Source organism: Lithobates pipiens, unplaced genomic scaffold, assembly GCF_037356315.1.
Source record: "Lithobates pipiens isolate NorthernLeopardFrog02 unplaced genomic scaffold, aLitPip1_a1.2 Scaffold_22, whole genome shotgun sequence".
Classification (NCBI taxonomy): domain Eukaryota; kingdom Metazoa; phylum Chordata; class Amphibia; order Anura; family Ranidae; genus Lithobates; species Lithobates pipiens.
The window spans coordinates 296381758-296398870 of NW_027507784.1; the positions used below are offsets into that span (position 1 = coordinate 296381758).

General features: G+C 42.0%; 1 protein-coding gene and 1 long non-coding RNA gene across 3 annotated transcripts in view; one reads left to right on the top strand and one right to left on the bottom strand.

The window, feature by feature from the left end:
• LOC143924743 (uncharacterized) overlaps positions 1-15888 on the top strand; it is a 37827-nt gene extending 21939 nt beyond the window's left edge. The window contains exons 2-4 of one of the 2 annotated variants that reach the window (XR_013261912.1): positions 2588-2654; positions 3406-3615; positions 15757-15888. This is a non-coding gene — a long non-coding RNA (uncharacterized LOC143924743). Of the gene's footprint in view, positions 1-2587; positions 2655-3405; positions 3669-15756 lie in introns of those variants that run through there. The other variant, XR_013261911.1, reaches the window with a different exon arrangement.
• The window catches only part of IFT140 (intraflagellar transport 140), a 275713-nt gene continuing 273442 nt past the window's right edge, over positions 14843-17113 (bottom strand). The window contains exon 30 of the mRNA XM_077449176.1: positions 14843-16584. Coding sequence (XP_077305302.1) covers positions 16381-16584 — 204 coding nt within the window. The 3' untranslated portion in view covers positions 14843-16380. The remainder of the gene's footprint in view (positions 16585-17113) is intronic.

Sequence of the window (17113 nt, forward strand, 5' to 3'; positions counted from 1 at the left end):
ACCATCGCTGTTTTTAGCGGCATGGCTATTGAGAGCCAGGTGTTGAGGAACCGGGGTCTTTCGGACTCAGTGATTCCAACTATGCTGAGAGCATGGAAATCTTCTTCTCTGAAGATATATCATCGTACCTGGAAGGCCTACATCTCCATGTGTGAGGAGAAAGAATGGCGTGCGTCTATATCCAGGATCCTGCTGTTTCTACAGCAAGGAGTAGACCAGAAATTGGCGTTAAGCACCATTAAGGGACAAATTTCAGCTTCAGCTGTCTTTTTTTCGGCGGCCCCTGGCGGCTCACTCTCTAGTGAGCACTTTTGTAAAAGGGGTCCGACATGTAGTTCCTCCAATGCATCCACCGTTACCCCGTGGGATCTGAACCTGGTGTTATCGGCGCTTCAAAAACCGCCATTCAAAAAATATCAGAGATCCCTCTGACTTTCTCTGAAAGTGGTCTTTCTAGTGGCCATTACTTCGGCCAGGAGGGTTTCAGAACTGGCGGCTTTGTCTTGCAAGGCGCCCTATCTGGTTGTCCACAAGGATAAGGTGATGTTGCATCTGCAAAACCTTCTTTTCTGCCGAAGGTGGTTTCGGCGTTCCACATCAATGAAGACTTTGTGTTACCATCTCTGTGTCCTAAACCGACACATCCTAAGGAGGTGGTCCTCCACTCCTGGACGTGGTTCAGGCTCTGAGGGTGTATTTGTCTGCTACGGCTCCCTTTCGGAAGTCAGACTCCTTGTTTGTTTCGGTGGCTGGTCCAAAAAAAGGCATGTTGGTCTCGTCGGCCACCATTTCCAGGTGGATCAGACAGATTGTAGTACAGACCTATGCCTTGAAGGGGCAGGTGCCCCCCTTTCCGGCCACGGCCCACTCCACCAGGGCAATTGGAACGTCTTGGGCCTTCTGACATCAATCGTCGATCGCTCAAGTGTGTAAAGCGGCGTCTTGGTCGTCTGTCCACACCTTTACAAAATTCTACAAGGTAGACGTCAGATGCCTGTTTTGGCTGCAAAGATTTGCAGGCGGCCGTATAATGGCAATTGCACTTACTTTTTTTTGTTTGTTTTTTGGTAAAAACACGGTACTTTTTTAAGAAATGCACTATTGCATTTGTTACCGCAAGTTCTGAGGCGGTTTGGAGGTAGTGACTCCCAGATTGAGGAGCACTCTGTTTTGTTTTTGTGGGTAAAGTTCTTGATTATTCCCACACACTGTTGTTTTGTGGGTAATGTTTTTATGCTAGTTCCCACATGCCATTGTGGGTAAAGTTTTTATGCTGTTTTCCCACCCCTCGTTTGGCACTGCTTGGGGATGTCCCAATGGTCTAAGAAAGGAGCGGTGTCAGTCAGTGAACGCAAGAAAATAGGATTTTTTGTACTCGCCATAAAATCCTTCTCTCTGTAGTTCACCGACTGACACAGCACCCTCCTATTTTTGTCTACGTTATACTGCTTGTTAACGTACTGAAGCTGCAGTAGCAGGCTGAGGGGTTGTTACCTAAGGGACTGCCCCTTGGGCGGAACTAGAATGTTGTAGTTTTATTATAACATGTTCTGCCAAGTCCTGAAGGTGTGTCAGAGAAAATGTTAAGCTTCTCCCTGTAAGCATATAATTTCTTTGCGCTTAAAAGCACAAAAAGCCTTCTTATATAATGCCAGGAAAGCGCGCCTTTCTTTCTCTTCAAGTGAAACAAACATGTTCGTGTAACCTCGAGCTCAGTATAATCCTGAGCAAAATAGCCAGTTGACTTTTATTTATACTAAACAGATCGATAACAAAAGAGGCTGCTGACTTCAGAATCAGCCAATCAGACACTTGTATTCATTCAAAAGAACCAATGACAGGCCTAAACGGCTCCCTGGATGAGGTGTAAATGGGCCTGGCAGAATATGGGGCATATTTCAAGACCTGGCCGATAAAGCACTATACTGTTCTAGGTTGCTAAGTAATGTGCAGTTCATCAATATTTTTGTCACATATAGTTTATTTTCAATTTACAGTTTTGAGAAACTGCACTCCCAATTACACTGTCGGAGGACCTAACTGATGTTTATGTTGAAAATCACATCTTTAAGATCTGATGTTTACTGACTGTATTTTTTGTATACTATCTTGTTGTCTGACTTCGCATATTAAATAAAAACATATTGAAAGCAAAAGAACCAATGACACACATGCATATATTCAAACAGAAATACCATAGTGACGTGTGCAAAACCATGTGGCAAGCACATGGCTTTGCACACCACACATGGCTTTGCACATTCCCACTGCTACCAGAGATGCGAACCATACCAAACTATGGCCCAGCAGGCCATAATTGTGTATAGTTATGCTATCGTTCCCAAATACACCGATCTGCTTACTTAGGAGTTTAAATGCGGTCGCCATGGAGAGGCCAGTCCCTTGGTGAGAACCATAAACAACCTTAAAAGAGCAAACAGATCCGCCGTGTCCAAGGGAAAGTTTCCACATCCAATGGTTTTCCACCAATGTCTGTATGTGCGAATAACCTCACATGAGTGTATTGCAGCAAAACTGACACTGGGGTCATCTGACAACATACATTAATAAAAATTTTCTACGACAGGTGGCATAACAACCCAATGGCCTAAGAAAGGGGCTGTGTCAGTCGGTGAACTACAGAGGTTTTTACGGTGAGTACAAAAAATCCTATTTAATTTTTTTCCTCGGTTTAGGCCAATATGTATTCTTCTTCTACATACAAAAAAGAAAACACAATAAGCATATATTGATTTGCGCAAAAGTTATAGTGTCTACAAAATAGGGGATAGTTTTATGACATTTTTATTAATATATATTATTATTATTTTTTTTTTTTTTTATCGTGACTGCAACATTATGTCGGACAATTTTGAAATTTTTGGGACCATTGGCATTAATACAGCAATCACTGCGCTTAAAATTGCATTGTTTACTGTAAAAATGTCACTGACAGTGAAGGGGGTTAACACTAGGGGGCAGGGGAGGGGTTATTATGTATCCTAGTTTGTGTTCTAACTGAAGGGGGATGGGACTGTGTAGGGAAACTACTGTATGAACAGACGATCTGTCAGTTCACTGCTCAGAGAACCGGAAACTGTGTGTTTTATACACATAGCTGCGGGTTCTCCGTGTGCCCCGAGCAATCGCGGGAGCCCGGCAGGGCGATCGACGCCGCTGGGCACTCGCAAGTGCCCCCTAGTGGCCGTTTATGCTACTGATGTAGCATAAAGGCGATTCGTGCAGCCGAGCCATGCTGCTGCAGTACAACTGCGTTGGTTAGCGGTTAAAGTTCACGTGTGTGTGTAGGCAGACATCTCAATACTTTTGACAATATAGTGTATATAAATACATAGCAAAGTAGCAGTGCATGCAATAACATTTTAGTTAATGTATCTTCTTCAGCTTTGATAAGCCGCTCTACAGAGGACCAGCATGCTTTGGAACGTCGCAACATTGTGGAAAGAAGAAAAGGAAGAAGCCATCATGGGAAGACAGTGAGCCGCAAACATCAACAAAGAAGATTTAACAACCTGAACCTACTGCAGCCTGGATCCCACAATTAGGATTTAGCATGAAAGACAAGGCTGACATTGAAAATGTTCAGCCTGTTAGGTATGCTAATGCAAAGGCTGTAGTTACCATAATAAACAATCGATTTCTAGACACGCAGGGTATGCACATTACAATAGTTGGCTCGCGTGTAATGCCAATGGTAAGACCAACTAAGTCAGAACACGCTTTTGTAACTGCCTGTAATGGTAAATGGGTGGTGATGGCCAACAGCAGTCAAGGGGTGATCGATTACACATCATCTGCCTTTAAACAGATCAAGGAATGCTTTAGAGGTCTTCTTAAAGACCCTCTAAACCACATTACATTTTTAAATGTGCAGCAGATGATCACGGTTGTGTAATGTGCTCAGCTGCAAATATGGTTAAGGTTTTGACCCCCGGAGGTAATCCAGAGTGTAAGTATGTCAAAAAGCTCCTACGACACCATTTTTTCCAGTGCCTAGAAAATAAAGTTTACCAAATTTCCCAAACACAAGCAGCCATCACCAAGAAAACCTAACCCTACAAGAGCATAATTTCAAGTGGACCATCTAGTTTCTAATGAATGATATTGTCTTTCCCATATTCAGTCTGCAACGAACCATCTTTCAGATATGAGGCGGTAGTTTGAGTAGAGTACAAATAGAGACTAAATAGAAAAGGGGAGTGAGTGTGGGAGTAGAGTAGGAGAGGAGTAGTTAAGGAATAGGAGTAGAGGAAGCGAATAAGCCAACTTAGAGTAGGAGAGAAGTAATTTAAGAATAAGGGTAGAGTAAGGGAGGAATAGAGGAGAAGTTTTGATGTAGGAATAGAGTAGATTACGGTAGAGCAAATTTAGGATTAGACTAGTAGGAATTGTGTAATACAACTAAAATATTTATATTTTTTTAAATTGTAAATATAATTTAAAAAAAGACATTTTATAGGAGTAGACTAAATTAGAAATGGACAAATATTTCTGCACTAAAGTGTAATAACTTACTCAAGAGCTGCACCTATATATCGCCCAAATACCCACAGTGATGTATAAACATATATATACAAAAATGAGTGCGTTTCCTATTATAAAAAAGGTGGAGCAATACTATGAGTGTACGAAATATACAATCAAGCAGTGAAACAATCATTCAATGAAAGTAATTACCGTATATACTCGAGTATAGGCCGACCCGAATATAAGCCGAGGCCCCCAATTTACCCCCAAAAAAACTGGCAAACTTATTGACTCGTGTATAAGCCGAGGGTGAGACATGCCTGTCCATCCCTGTGTGTGTGTCCGTCCATCCCTGTGTGTCCGTCCATCCCTGTGTGTCCGTCCATCCCTGTGTGTCCGTCCATCCCTGTGTGTCCGTCCATCCATCCCTGTGTGTGTCTCCATCCATCCACCCATCCCTGTGTGTGTCTCCATCCATCCACCCATCCCTGTGTGTGTGTGTGTATGTGTGTGTGTGTGTGTGTGTGTGTGTGTGTGTGTGTGTGTCCAGCCTACCTTTGTCCCGAGCCTCCGTGCCTTGCCGTCGTGCCTTGCCTTGCCTCCGTCCCGTGCCGTGCCGTGCCGTGCCGTGCCGTGCCGTGCCTTGCCTTGCCTTGCCTTGCCTCTGTCCCGTGCCCTCTTCGGCGGCCATTGTAAAATTCAAAAGCCGCGCCTCCTCCTTCGCCTGTGATAGGCGGAACACTGAATTTCCCAGCAGCCTGTGTTCCGCCTATCACTGACATCGTATCATCCTCGTCCGTAGTACGAGGATGATACGATGTCCGTGATAGGCGGAACACAGGCTGCTGGGAAATTCAGTGTTCCGCCTATCACAGGCGAAGGCGGAGCCGGAGGCGCGGCTTTTGAATCGTAGAATGGCCGCTGTCTGTCTGCTCGACACGCTGATCGAGCGGGCAGACAGCGATGACTCGAGTATAAGCCGAGGGGGCACTTTCAGCCTCAAAAAAGAGGCTGAAAATCTCGGCTTATACTCGAGTATATACGGTAGTCCATATGCTCAAAGCAGATAAAAAAGATACATTTTATATTTCGCATCGGGGAACAGAAAGTAAAGTAGAGTTGAGCATGTATGCAAAGTTGGCGATATCAAGCACAAATGTTTGCACGATGAGATTGATGTTGATGCACCAAAGGTTCCCTGGTTAGTCCAACAGACACCTGCATTTCATGCATTATCTGCAATTGTTTTGGATCCAAAATTAGAAAAGGACATGAAGCATCTAACTTTTTTTGTCAAACCGATGTTATAGAAACGTACCACAGTATGATTCTAAAATATCGTCCTAAGCGAATACATTATCGTTATGATTCGATGGATGCTAGAACTAAATTGGCAGCATTAAGCCTCAATCATAATGTGGTACGTAAACCTGCTTTGACACAAAAAAAAAAAAAAATGATGACACTGGTGCAGAGATTATCATAGATAGAAAAAAATTGGAGTATCCCCTAGGACGTAAGAAATGGATAGTCCGAAATGTGTACGAGAAAATGGATACCGAACATGCAAAACTAATGATTGGTAACATGATATGCATAGAAGAGGGCACCATAAAAAAAAATCTAACATTTTAAATAATTTGCATATTTTTTTTTAATTGTTCATTTTTACTATAAAATCGACAAGTACTTACATAAATTAAAATCTATAATTAATGTAAATGTAATATATAAGGACTATAAATACATTGTTGACATAAGGTATTAAAAAAAGAAATAAATAATTAACACTTTTTTTATAAAATTTATTTAAGACTATATTACATATTTTTTAAAATAAAAAAATAAAAATTATAATTGCATTATATATTTTTAACATCTCCAAATGTAATATATCATCTGACACCTTCACGCTATGCGTTACCCTCTCCTGACCCCTGCATGCTATGCGTTACCCTCTCCTGACCCCTGCATGCTATGCGTTACCCTCTCCTGACCCCTACATGCTATGCGTTACCCTCTCCTGACCCCTACATGCTATGCGTTACCCTCTCCTGACCCCTGCATGCTATGCGTTACCCTCTCCTGACCCCTGCATGCTATGCGTTACCCTCTCCTGACCCCTGCATGCTATGCGTTACCCTCTCCTGACCCCTGCATTCTATGCGTTACCCTCTCCTGACCCCTGCATGCTATGTGTTACGCACTCTTGAACCAGATCAGAGTATGTTCAGGTTACCTAACCTTTTTAGCAAAATTGGCCACAACCAATATTTATTGAGGCACGCTACATGCAGTCTCCTCAGTATGATCACGGGTTCTCAGGTCTCTCACAATCCTAGCAACACCCGTGTGTTCCAATATTTTATTAGCATAATGGACATCAAGGCAATATAATTAATATTTGTTGCAGTGTATTAATGCTGAACTCCAGCAAAATGCTAAATATACAAGGGAAATACATATAAGGGAGACGTTTTTTCTGCCCATTCAGTCATACGATTTACACGGCTTGGACAGCAGCATAACCAGATAACTGAAAATGGTTTATTCTAAGGAACACAATGGTGCCATCACTGTATATTGATCCAGTGAATGGACAACAAAAGAGTAACGGAAAACTGATGAGTCTTCCTCTGCTCACTCTTGTCTTTCTCCACCTGTCAGAGAGCTTGTTTGCAGCAAACCTGATTGGCTCCCAGACTGTTCTGCTCCTCTCTCTATGTCCAAGTACTGTTGAACAAGGGATTTCAATAGGTTGAAACCAAGTCAAATTCAGGTATTTACAGTGCTTGCATTTAAAAAAAAAAAATACTTTACCCGATTTATGAAATAATACAGAGCTACAGGAATTTTAGCTTTTTTTTTTTTTTTCTGCTCTGGGTTCATCTTCAACATAAAGGAAGCATTTGATTTTGGCATGCATGTCCTGTCTTTTAACAGTGTGTTTTGGAACAGGAAAATAGAGGAAACGGGTCTAAATTCCTTTCCTCCGCAGCAGAGATGTGACCAGGCAGCCATGTTGGGAGGAGGTAGGAAGATACACTTCCCTTTTCATGTTGTTTGACTGGATAGCTCCATCCTGGACAGAGCGTGCCGGGGAAGGAAAGAGTGGGACTGGCAGCCTCTGGAGTCATGAAGAGGACACACTATATTAAGCCAAGCTGATCCCAAGCAGAAAAGGCTAAAAATACACAAGATCATCTTCTCATGACTCTGAACACAGGGCGTCTCCTCCTGGCAACCATTGATGGGGAGACACCTTAACGCTAAACGAGGCCTGTGCACTGACATGCATTGGCCCTTCGCAGGATATTTTTAATGGATTCAACAATAAGGGATGATTAGTAATAAAAACTGGAAGAAATAGAATGTGTTGGAAATGGCAACTTTTTGGACAGGAAATCGGCTGTGGGCTGGGAAATATTATCCCCCCGCTATAACCAACCTAAAGTGAAATTGCTGCACATTGTTGACACATGCAATGCTGACACTCTTAAAAAACAAAAACAAAAACAAAAACTTTTATTGTTGTGCCCTTTTTGCAAAAATTCCCCATCACTTCCTTGGGACATAGCAGTAAAGACTTCACAAAAATGAAAAATGGCTAGTACGTCAGTGAAGAAAGATGGAAAAATGTACTTCAAGTCACATTCCTAGAAACAAAAGTATTAATATAAACATTTCAGTGACACATAGGCCCCCTTTCTCAAGGTGACAGAGAGGGAACAAAAAAATGCTAAGACATAAATACCCTCCCCCGATTAGCCGTAATTGGTATAGAAAATCACCCCCCCTTTAAAATCAAATTTTGTTGCTTTGCAGCCTGAAATGAAGACAGACAAAGTTTTTGTTTTATCCCACTGTATTCGGCCCCCTTGAACTTTTCAATCTTTTGCCACATTTCAGGCTTCAAACATAAAGATATAACATTTTTATTTTTTGTGAAGAATCACCAACAAGTGGGACACAATTGTGGAACGAAATCTATTGGATTTTTGAAACTTTTTTTAACTAATAAAAAAATGAAAAGTGGGGCGTGCAAAATTATTCGGCCCCCTTGCCTTAATACTTTGTAGAGCCACCTTTTGCTGCGATTACAGCTGCAAGTCGCTTGGGGTATGTCTATCAGTTTTGCACATCGAGAGACTGAAATTCTTCCTTGCAAAACAGCTCGAGCTCAGTGAGGTTGGATGGAGAGCGTTTGTGAACAGCAGTTTTCAGCTCTTTCCACAGATTCTCAATTGGATTCAGGTCTGGACTTTGACTTGGCCATTCTAACACCTGGATACGTTTATTTGAGAATCATTTCTTTGTAGATTTTGCTGTATGTTTGGGATCATTGTCTTGTTGGAAGATAAATCTCCGTCCCAGTTTCAGGTCTTTTGCAGACTCCAACAGGTTTTCATCCAGAATGGTCCTGTATTTGGCTGCATCCATCTTCCCCTCAATTTTAACCATCTTCCCTGTCCCTGCTAAAGAAAAGCAGGCCCAAACCATGATGCTGCCACCACCATGTTTGACAGTGGGGATGGTGTGTTGAGGGTGATGAGCTGTGTTGCTTTTACGCCAAACATATCGTTTTGCATTGTGGGCAAAAAGTTGGATTTTGGTTTCATCTGACCAGAGCACCTTCTTCCACATGTTTGGTGTGTCTCCCAGGTGGCTTGTGGCAAACTTTAGACAAGACTTTTTATGGATATCTTTGAGAAATGGCTTTCTTCTTGCCACTCTTTTCCATAAAGGCCAGATTTGTGCAGTGTACGACTGATTGTTGTCCTATGGACAGACTCTCCCACCTCAGCTGTAGTTCTCTGCAGTTCATCCAGAGTGATCATGGGCCTCTTGGCTGCATCTCTGATCAGTCTTCTCCTTGTCTGAGCTGAAAGTTTAGAGGGACGGCCAGGTCTTGGTAGATTTGCAGTGGCCTGATACTCCTTCCATTTCAAAATGATCGCTTGCACAGTGCTCCTTGGGATGTTTAAAGCTTGGGAAATCTTTTTGTATCCAAATCCGGCTTTAAACTTCTCCACAACAGTATTACGGACCTGCCTGGTGTGCTCCTTGGTCTTCATGATGCTCTCTGCGCTTTCAACAGAACCCTGAGACTATCACAGAGCAGGTGCATTTATACAGAGACTTGATTACACACAGGTGGATTCTATTTATCACCATCAGTCATTTAGGACAACATTGGATCATTCAGAGGTCCTCGCTGAACTTCTGGAGTGAGTTTGCTGCACTGAAAGTAAAGGGGCAAAATAATTTTGCACGCACCACTTTTCAGTTTTTTATTTGCTAAAAAAGTTTAAAATATCCAATAGATTTCGTTCCACTTCACAATTGTGTCCCACTTGTTGGTGATTCTTCACAAAAAATTTAAATTTTATATCTTTATGTTTGAAGCCTGAAATGTGGCAAAAGGTTGAAAAGTTCAAGGGGGCCGAATACTTTTGCAAGGCACTGTAACACCAACATGTCATAAAACATTCAAAAACAGAATCACCGAGTTGGAAAAGGGATCACCCCCTCCTAAAATGACTTGTGCAGCCGTAGCCAAAAGTTTTGAGCATGACATAAATATTAGTCTGCTGCTTCAGTGTTTGTATATTTTTTGGTCAGATGTTACTATGATATACTGAAGTATAATAAGGATTTCATAAGTGTCCAAGGCTTTTATTGACAATTACATTAAGTTTATGAAAAGAGTCAATATTTTGCAGTGTTGACCCTTCTTTTTCAAGACCTCTGTAATTCGCCCTGGAATGCTGTCAATCAACTTCTGGGCCACATCCTGACTGATGGCAGCCCATTCTTGCATAATCAGTGCTTGAAGTTTGTCAGAATTTGTAGGGGTTTTTTGTTCACCCGCCTCTTAATGATTGACCACAAGTTCTCAATGGGATTAAGGTCTGGGGAGTTTCCTGGCCATGGAACCAACATTTACATGTTTTGTATCCCAAGCCACTTAGTTCTCACTTTTGCTATATGGCAAGGTGCTCCATCATGCTGAAAAAGTTATTATTCCTCATCAAACTGTTCCTAGATGGTTGGGAGAAGTTGCACTTGGATGATGTTTTTGTACCATTTTTTTTAGTCATGGCTGTGTTCTTAAGTAAAATTGTGAGTGAGCCCCCTCCCTTGGCTGAGAAGCAACCCCACACATGAATGGTCTCAGGATGCTTTACTGTTGGCAAGACAGAGGACTGATGGTAGCGCTCACCTTTTCTTCTCCGGACAAGGTTTTTTTTTCCAGATGCCCCAATCAAACAGAAAGGGGATTCATCAGAGAAAATGACTTTACCCCAGTCCTCAGCAGTCCAATCCCTGTACCTTTTGTAGAATATCAGTCTGTCCCTGATGTTTTTCCTGGAGAGAAGTGGCTTCTCTGCTGCCCTTCTTGACACCAGACCATCCTCCAAAAGTCTTCTCCTCACTGTGCATGGAGATTCACTCACTCCCGCCTGCTGCCATTCCTAAGAAAGCTCTGCACTGGTGGTGCCCCGACCCGCAGCTGAATTGACTGTAGGAGACGGTCCTTGACTTTTTTGGGAGCCCTGAAGCCTTCTTTACAAATGCAGTGGAAAAGTTCATTTTCATGGCAAAGAGGAACTTTGCAATTAATTGCAATTCATCTGATCACTCTTCATACAATTCTGGAGTATATGAAAATTGCCATCATAAAAACTGAGGCAGAAGGCTTTGAGAAAATTAATATTTGTGTCTCAAAACATTTGGCTACGGCTGTAAACTCAATCAGGTGTAACTAATTACCTTCTCAATGGCACACAAAGCCATTTGACTTTCAATTGTGATCATTTTGATTAGCTCAGCATTAAAAGAGCTAAGGCTACCTTCACACCGACAGTGTCCGCCGTGAGCGATAAAGCACCGTTCATTTTAACGTGTTTGTTCAGCCGCTATGGTTAAAAACTCCTGTTTTTAAGATGCTTTGGAAGCACTGCCCATTCATTGCGATAAGCAGGGCGTTTTGGAAGCGCTAAATACACCGCCCCAAAGATGCTGCTTGCAGGACTTTTTGTAACATCCCTCAAGAGCACTGGTCCAGTGTGAAAATTCAGACTGCAATGAATTGGAGGCGGCTTTCAGGCGCTTAGCAGGGGCCATTTCTAGCGCTAAAGAGCCTGAAAACCACCCCAGTATGAAATGGGTCTAAGAAGTGGAAGGTGTTTGGTACAACACAGACCCTCCCTGTATCAGGACATCACTCCAAACTGGATGAAAGAGCCAGAAGGAAACTGGTCAGAGAGGCTACCAAGAGGCCTACAGCAACTGTGAAACAGTTGCAGGAATTTATGACAGAGTGGTTATTGTGTGCATGTGACAACAATATCGCACATTTTCCACCATTATGGTTTGTATGGCAGGGTTGCAAGAAAAAAGCCACTCCTCAACGGCAACATGAAGTCATGATGACTGAGTTTTGCCAAAACGCACCTTGAAGATTCTGAGGCCACATCAAAAAAGGTGTTATGGTCAGATGAGAATAAAATTCAATTATTTGGTCTTACAGCTCACCTTCCAAATAACACCATTCCTACAATAAAGCATGGAGGTGGTAATATCCTGTTATGGGGGTGTTTCTCTGCAGCAGGGACTGGAGCACTTGTCAGGATAGAAGGAAAAATGGATGGGTCAAAATACCATCAATTTCTTTAGAAAAATCTGCTGCCCTCTGCCAGAAAAATGTCAATGGGAAAAAGGTTTACCTTCCAACATGACAATGACCCAAATCACACAGCAAAAATGACCACACAGTGGTTGAAGGAGAAAAAGGTGACTGTCCTTGCATGACCTAGTCGGAGAACCAGACTTAAACCCCATTAAAGATCTGTGGAATGACATGAACACTGCAGTCCTCAAATGGTCACCATCAGACTTAAGTGAACTTGAGCAGTTCTGCAAAGAAGAATGGGCAAATCTAGATGTGCACAGTTGGTAGAGACATATCCCAACAGACTAAAGGTTGTAGTTAAAGCAAAAGGTGGTCCAAAAAAATAATGACACAAGGGGTTATCCTTTTTTCAAAATCAGTCATTATTTTTTAAAATTTTTTATTTTGAATTTTATTCTGATGTGTTGGTGTTATATCTTTCACTGGTTATTATACGTTGCACTGAGTAAATGCAGCTGGATAAAAAAAAAAACTGTGTCTGTCTTCCTTTCAGGCTGCAAAGCAACACATTTGATTATTTTTAAGGGGGGTGGGGTGATTTATTTGTATACCAATTAAGGCTGGTGAGGGTATTTATATATGTCTTAGCATTTTTTTGTTACATGTCTGTCACTTTAAGAAAGGGGGCCTATGCGTCACTGAAATATTTATATTAATACTTTGGTTTCTAGGAGTGTGACTTCAAGTAAATTATTATTTTTTTCATCTTTCTTCACTGACGTACTAGTCATTTCTTACTTTTGTGAGGTTTTTAATGCTATGTCCCAAGGAAATGATTTAAAATCTTTGCAAAAAGGGCACAATAATAAAAAAAAAAATTGTTTTATTTTTAAGAGTGTCAGCATTGTATGTGTCAACCAGTGGCGTACCAACGTGGGGGGCGGTCTGCCCTGGTTGCCACACGGGGGGGAGGTGCAGTAAAATAATTTTTATTTGCCATTAGTGGTCCCCCATGGTGCGGGCTGGCAGCTCCTCTACTTGGGGGAAGACAGCCGGAAGAGGACTAAAGCCTGCTACACAGTGGGGTGGGCAGCAGCCCTGTGGTGGCCGGCATCTCCTTTTACACCTCTCGCCAGCAGTGCACACTTTACAGTGGAGGGGCATCTGACCCTTACAGGCTATGGCTTGTATACAGCGAGTTGCTCCGCCACTCTATAGCAGGCATCACAGAGCTGCCAATCAGTAGTGCAGAGCTGTGGGAGTGGTTCTTTTCTATACCCACTGTTTGTGTTCCAGAAATACAAGGTAGTAATTGAACCTGACAGAGTTTCCAACCCCCCACCCCATCCAAAAATAAAAAAAATGGCTGACGTTGCATTTTGATGGATTTTTTTGCATGTTTACTTAGCTAAACAACAGTCTTTATTGTGAGTATGCGTACGCCGGTCAATAGAGGGATCGAAATTTGACTGATTCAGCAGAGGCCAGCCATATTTTGATCCATGTGTGAGCAAGTTGGTTGTACACAAGTCAGTCTATCTCTCAACTTCCAACAGCATGTTGGAAAAATTTCCCCCAATCAGCGCCGCCAGCAATAGCCAGCTGATGAGTTTATTCTGACAGTGGGGAAATCTCTCCACTGTTAGAATAAATTGACTCGGAAAATGTAGATGAGGGATTCGAGTCATTTTCTTTAGTTTGACTCGTTGGTCGAACGAAAAAAAAAAAAAAAAAGACTGGTATAGGGCCAGCCTGAGATGCTTTTACCTATACTGCATTCCCTTGATACCCACATTTATTCCTAAAGTCCTGGAAAATTCAAGGCAATCATCAAACTCCCCCTTGCAATTATCAATGCCCCCAGCCTTCCCACACCCCTAAGTGATGTTCCTCGTCAAAGCTACTGTCCACCAGAGGATATTACAGTCTGGGATGGCTTGATGTATGCAGGCAAATTCAGGTTGGAAAAAAGAAAAGCATGTTGAGGTTGGCCATGTCTCTATAGACACTGCTGGTGATAACTTTTATTTTTCTCCCCGGTGATCGTTGTAATGTACCCTAATGGTCTCTTCTGAAATGCTTCCATCTGCTTGTCGGCAACCATGTAAACTGAGCCATGCATGCACAGCTTAGAGTACATTGACAGCACCCGTTGTGTGCTGTGATGAAGTGACAATCAGGCGCATTTGCGGGAGTGACGGCCATTCAAGCAGCCAAACAGCATGAACTTGGAAGGAAGACCAGGAGAAGACGGGATCACTCGAGCACTGACAGAGCAGCACTGGAGGGATTTCTTTGACAGGTGAGTCTGTCAATTGTGCCAGTATTCAGTGCACACTAGTGCTTTATGACATTTTTATTCTGCAACCTGAAATTATTGTAAGTGTACCTTAAGTACCAGATCGTTGCCCGATCAAAATGGCCTGGAATACAGAGGGTGGAATTTAGGCTGCTTCATGTGCTTCATGGTGCCTACTTCTGTTTATTATTGTCTTTTGCCTCTTCTGAAATCTCCTCTAACTGCCTTTCCCTGTGCCATGTCCTAACCCTTCACCACTCTATCCAAAATCAAACGCTTGAGTTCCACTTTAACACAAGTAGGCACACACAGTGACACAAACATGCTATCATTTAATGATACACATAATATTGACTTGTGTAGTGGGACAAATCAGGAGTGTGGTTTTTGGGAAAGAAAAGTCATAAAAGGTAGAACACTTACATAAAATCATTTTTTATTTACATATGTATATAAATAGACATTACAAATAATTTACTTGCTTAGAAAAAAAATTAACAAAAAACATATCTTTGATTTAGTATAAAAATATGTATAGGCTGGTGCTTAATCTGGAAGTTTGTTTGTTCACTGAGTGACCGGCTGAGCTGCATGCAGCTGTGCAATGTGTAGAGCTGTCAGGTTTAGACTACAGAGAGGCCTCTAGAACACATGCAGGTAAATTCCATGAAGAACGGCAATAAAGAAAAGACATTGTGTGGGATGTGTAATCACCGCAACCACCAATTGATCCAAAGGTGAAATCTGATTGGGTGCCACTGGTCTCTACACCTTACATCTTGCTTTTTGCTTTGCTAAATGTTCAGCTCAGGATGGGGACTTACAGAAAGGCAAAGTATATCTGGATTTTAAAGGTGCATGTTCCTGTTCTAGGATGGTATGGTGTTAATACATACCCCAGTGCTATGAATCACAATATAAAGTGTACCTGTCAAAACATGCAGAACATGGCCAACCATTTTGAAAGATTTAGATATCTTGTCCTCAGTTCAGTATTCTAGAATGTGCAAATCGAATCCCCAAGGGCCAAGATCCTTTCACCATCTTGGGATTTACTAATTCAGAGAAAACATGTACTAACAGAAATCGGAGGAATAAAAATGCTAGTTGCCTGGCTGTCTTCACTTGGATATTTCTTGAGTCACTGACCCAAAGCTAGCATGTGGCCACTAATGTCAGAACCGATGATCCATACACTTTCTCAAGGTCAAGACTCAGGAAAGTATTAAACTTTTTATGGACAAAGGTCATGCGCCCAGCCTAAACTGAGAAGCATCACAATGATAATAACTATAACCAATTTGCCCCTATAATGTTTACATTGTTTTTTTAGGGGCATATACAGCCAGACTGCAGGCATGAAGCTGGTAAAACCAATGGATCACAATGACAGCCAGACAACTAGACAAAACTGAAGTAAGGATGTGGTTGACTAATGCCCAAAGGCTCTGACTGATAGGTGGCCCTCAAGGACTGGAATCATGCATCCTTGTGCTACTCTGTTGGGCATTGGAAGTCTGGACACTTGTCAGAGCCTTTAAAATGGCTATTTCCATAGTAGATGACTGCTAGATTCCAGCATTTTTGGTCTATCCTATTAGTCCATTCTGGTCTATTCCATCCGCGCTCCAAAGGTCAAAAGATAAGGTCCAGTTCAGCAAGCCTAAATGGTGTGAAGAACCTAGGCACATAGAAATGCTGTGGAGTTAATTTGGGGTTAAATGGCATGGGCCACTCATGCTGCTGAGTGACTACAACCTCTTACTATACAATCACCCTATATGTAACACCTTGAAATCAATGTGCTACTAATTACCTGACTGCCAACAAGAGGTTAAAATAGCCAAGGTAAAAAAGAGAGAAACTGCCCATGTCTTTATCCCTAAAATATTATTTCCAAGCTACTTCAGTTCTGGAATCAAGTGGTTTGTGTACAGTATATCATGACAAAAACAGGTTAACCGTCAAAATCGATATCTGGTGCCTCTTCCACCTCCTCGCTGTCATCCACACTGTTGTGTCGCACATGCTCAGATGCAGGCTTGTGGCTCAGTGGAATGGAGAGGGCCCGATACACGGCTTCCACTGTGCTCTGGGATACATAATAGGTCAGGTTGACAGATGGCATTTTGGACCTCATTTCTTCCAAACAACGGTAGGCCTGGTCAGAGGGAAAGGACATGTTAGAAGTCAGTACTGAACTTTCTACAGTATAGTGGACCTTTTATTGAACCTTAATTAAATGAAAGTGTTTGTGTTGTCCATAACAACCAATCAGATTCGACTTTTGTTATCTTTACCAGCACTAAGTAAATCATAGTTGGAATATAACTGACTACTTTCAGATTTCAAATATTTGAATATAATATTATGGACAACGACGTGAGTTTATATAGCATTGTAGCCTAGCAGCAGTAGAGTCCTTTGTCCATGTTCCATTAGAAACTCCATGGAGTTTGTATGTGTTCACAGAAAGATAGAGTGAAGGCATAAAAAAGACCAAGTGGTCCATCGAGTCTGCCCCTTTATTTGATTTTTTTTTTTTAACCTATTTGAGTACAGGGCTATGTTTGTTCCAAGCTTTTTTGAACTCACTTATTGTTTGTTGACTGTCTACCTACCTTTGCTGAAAGTCTGCTCCAAGCATCATCTACTCTTTCAGTAAAATAATACTTTTTAGGCCCCTTTCA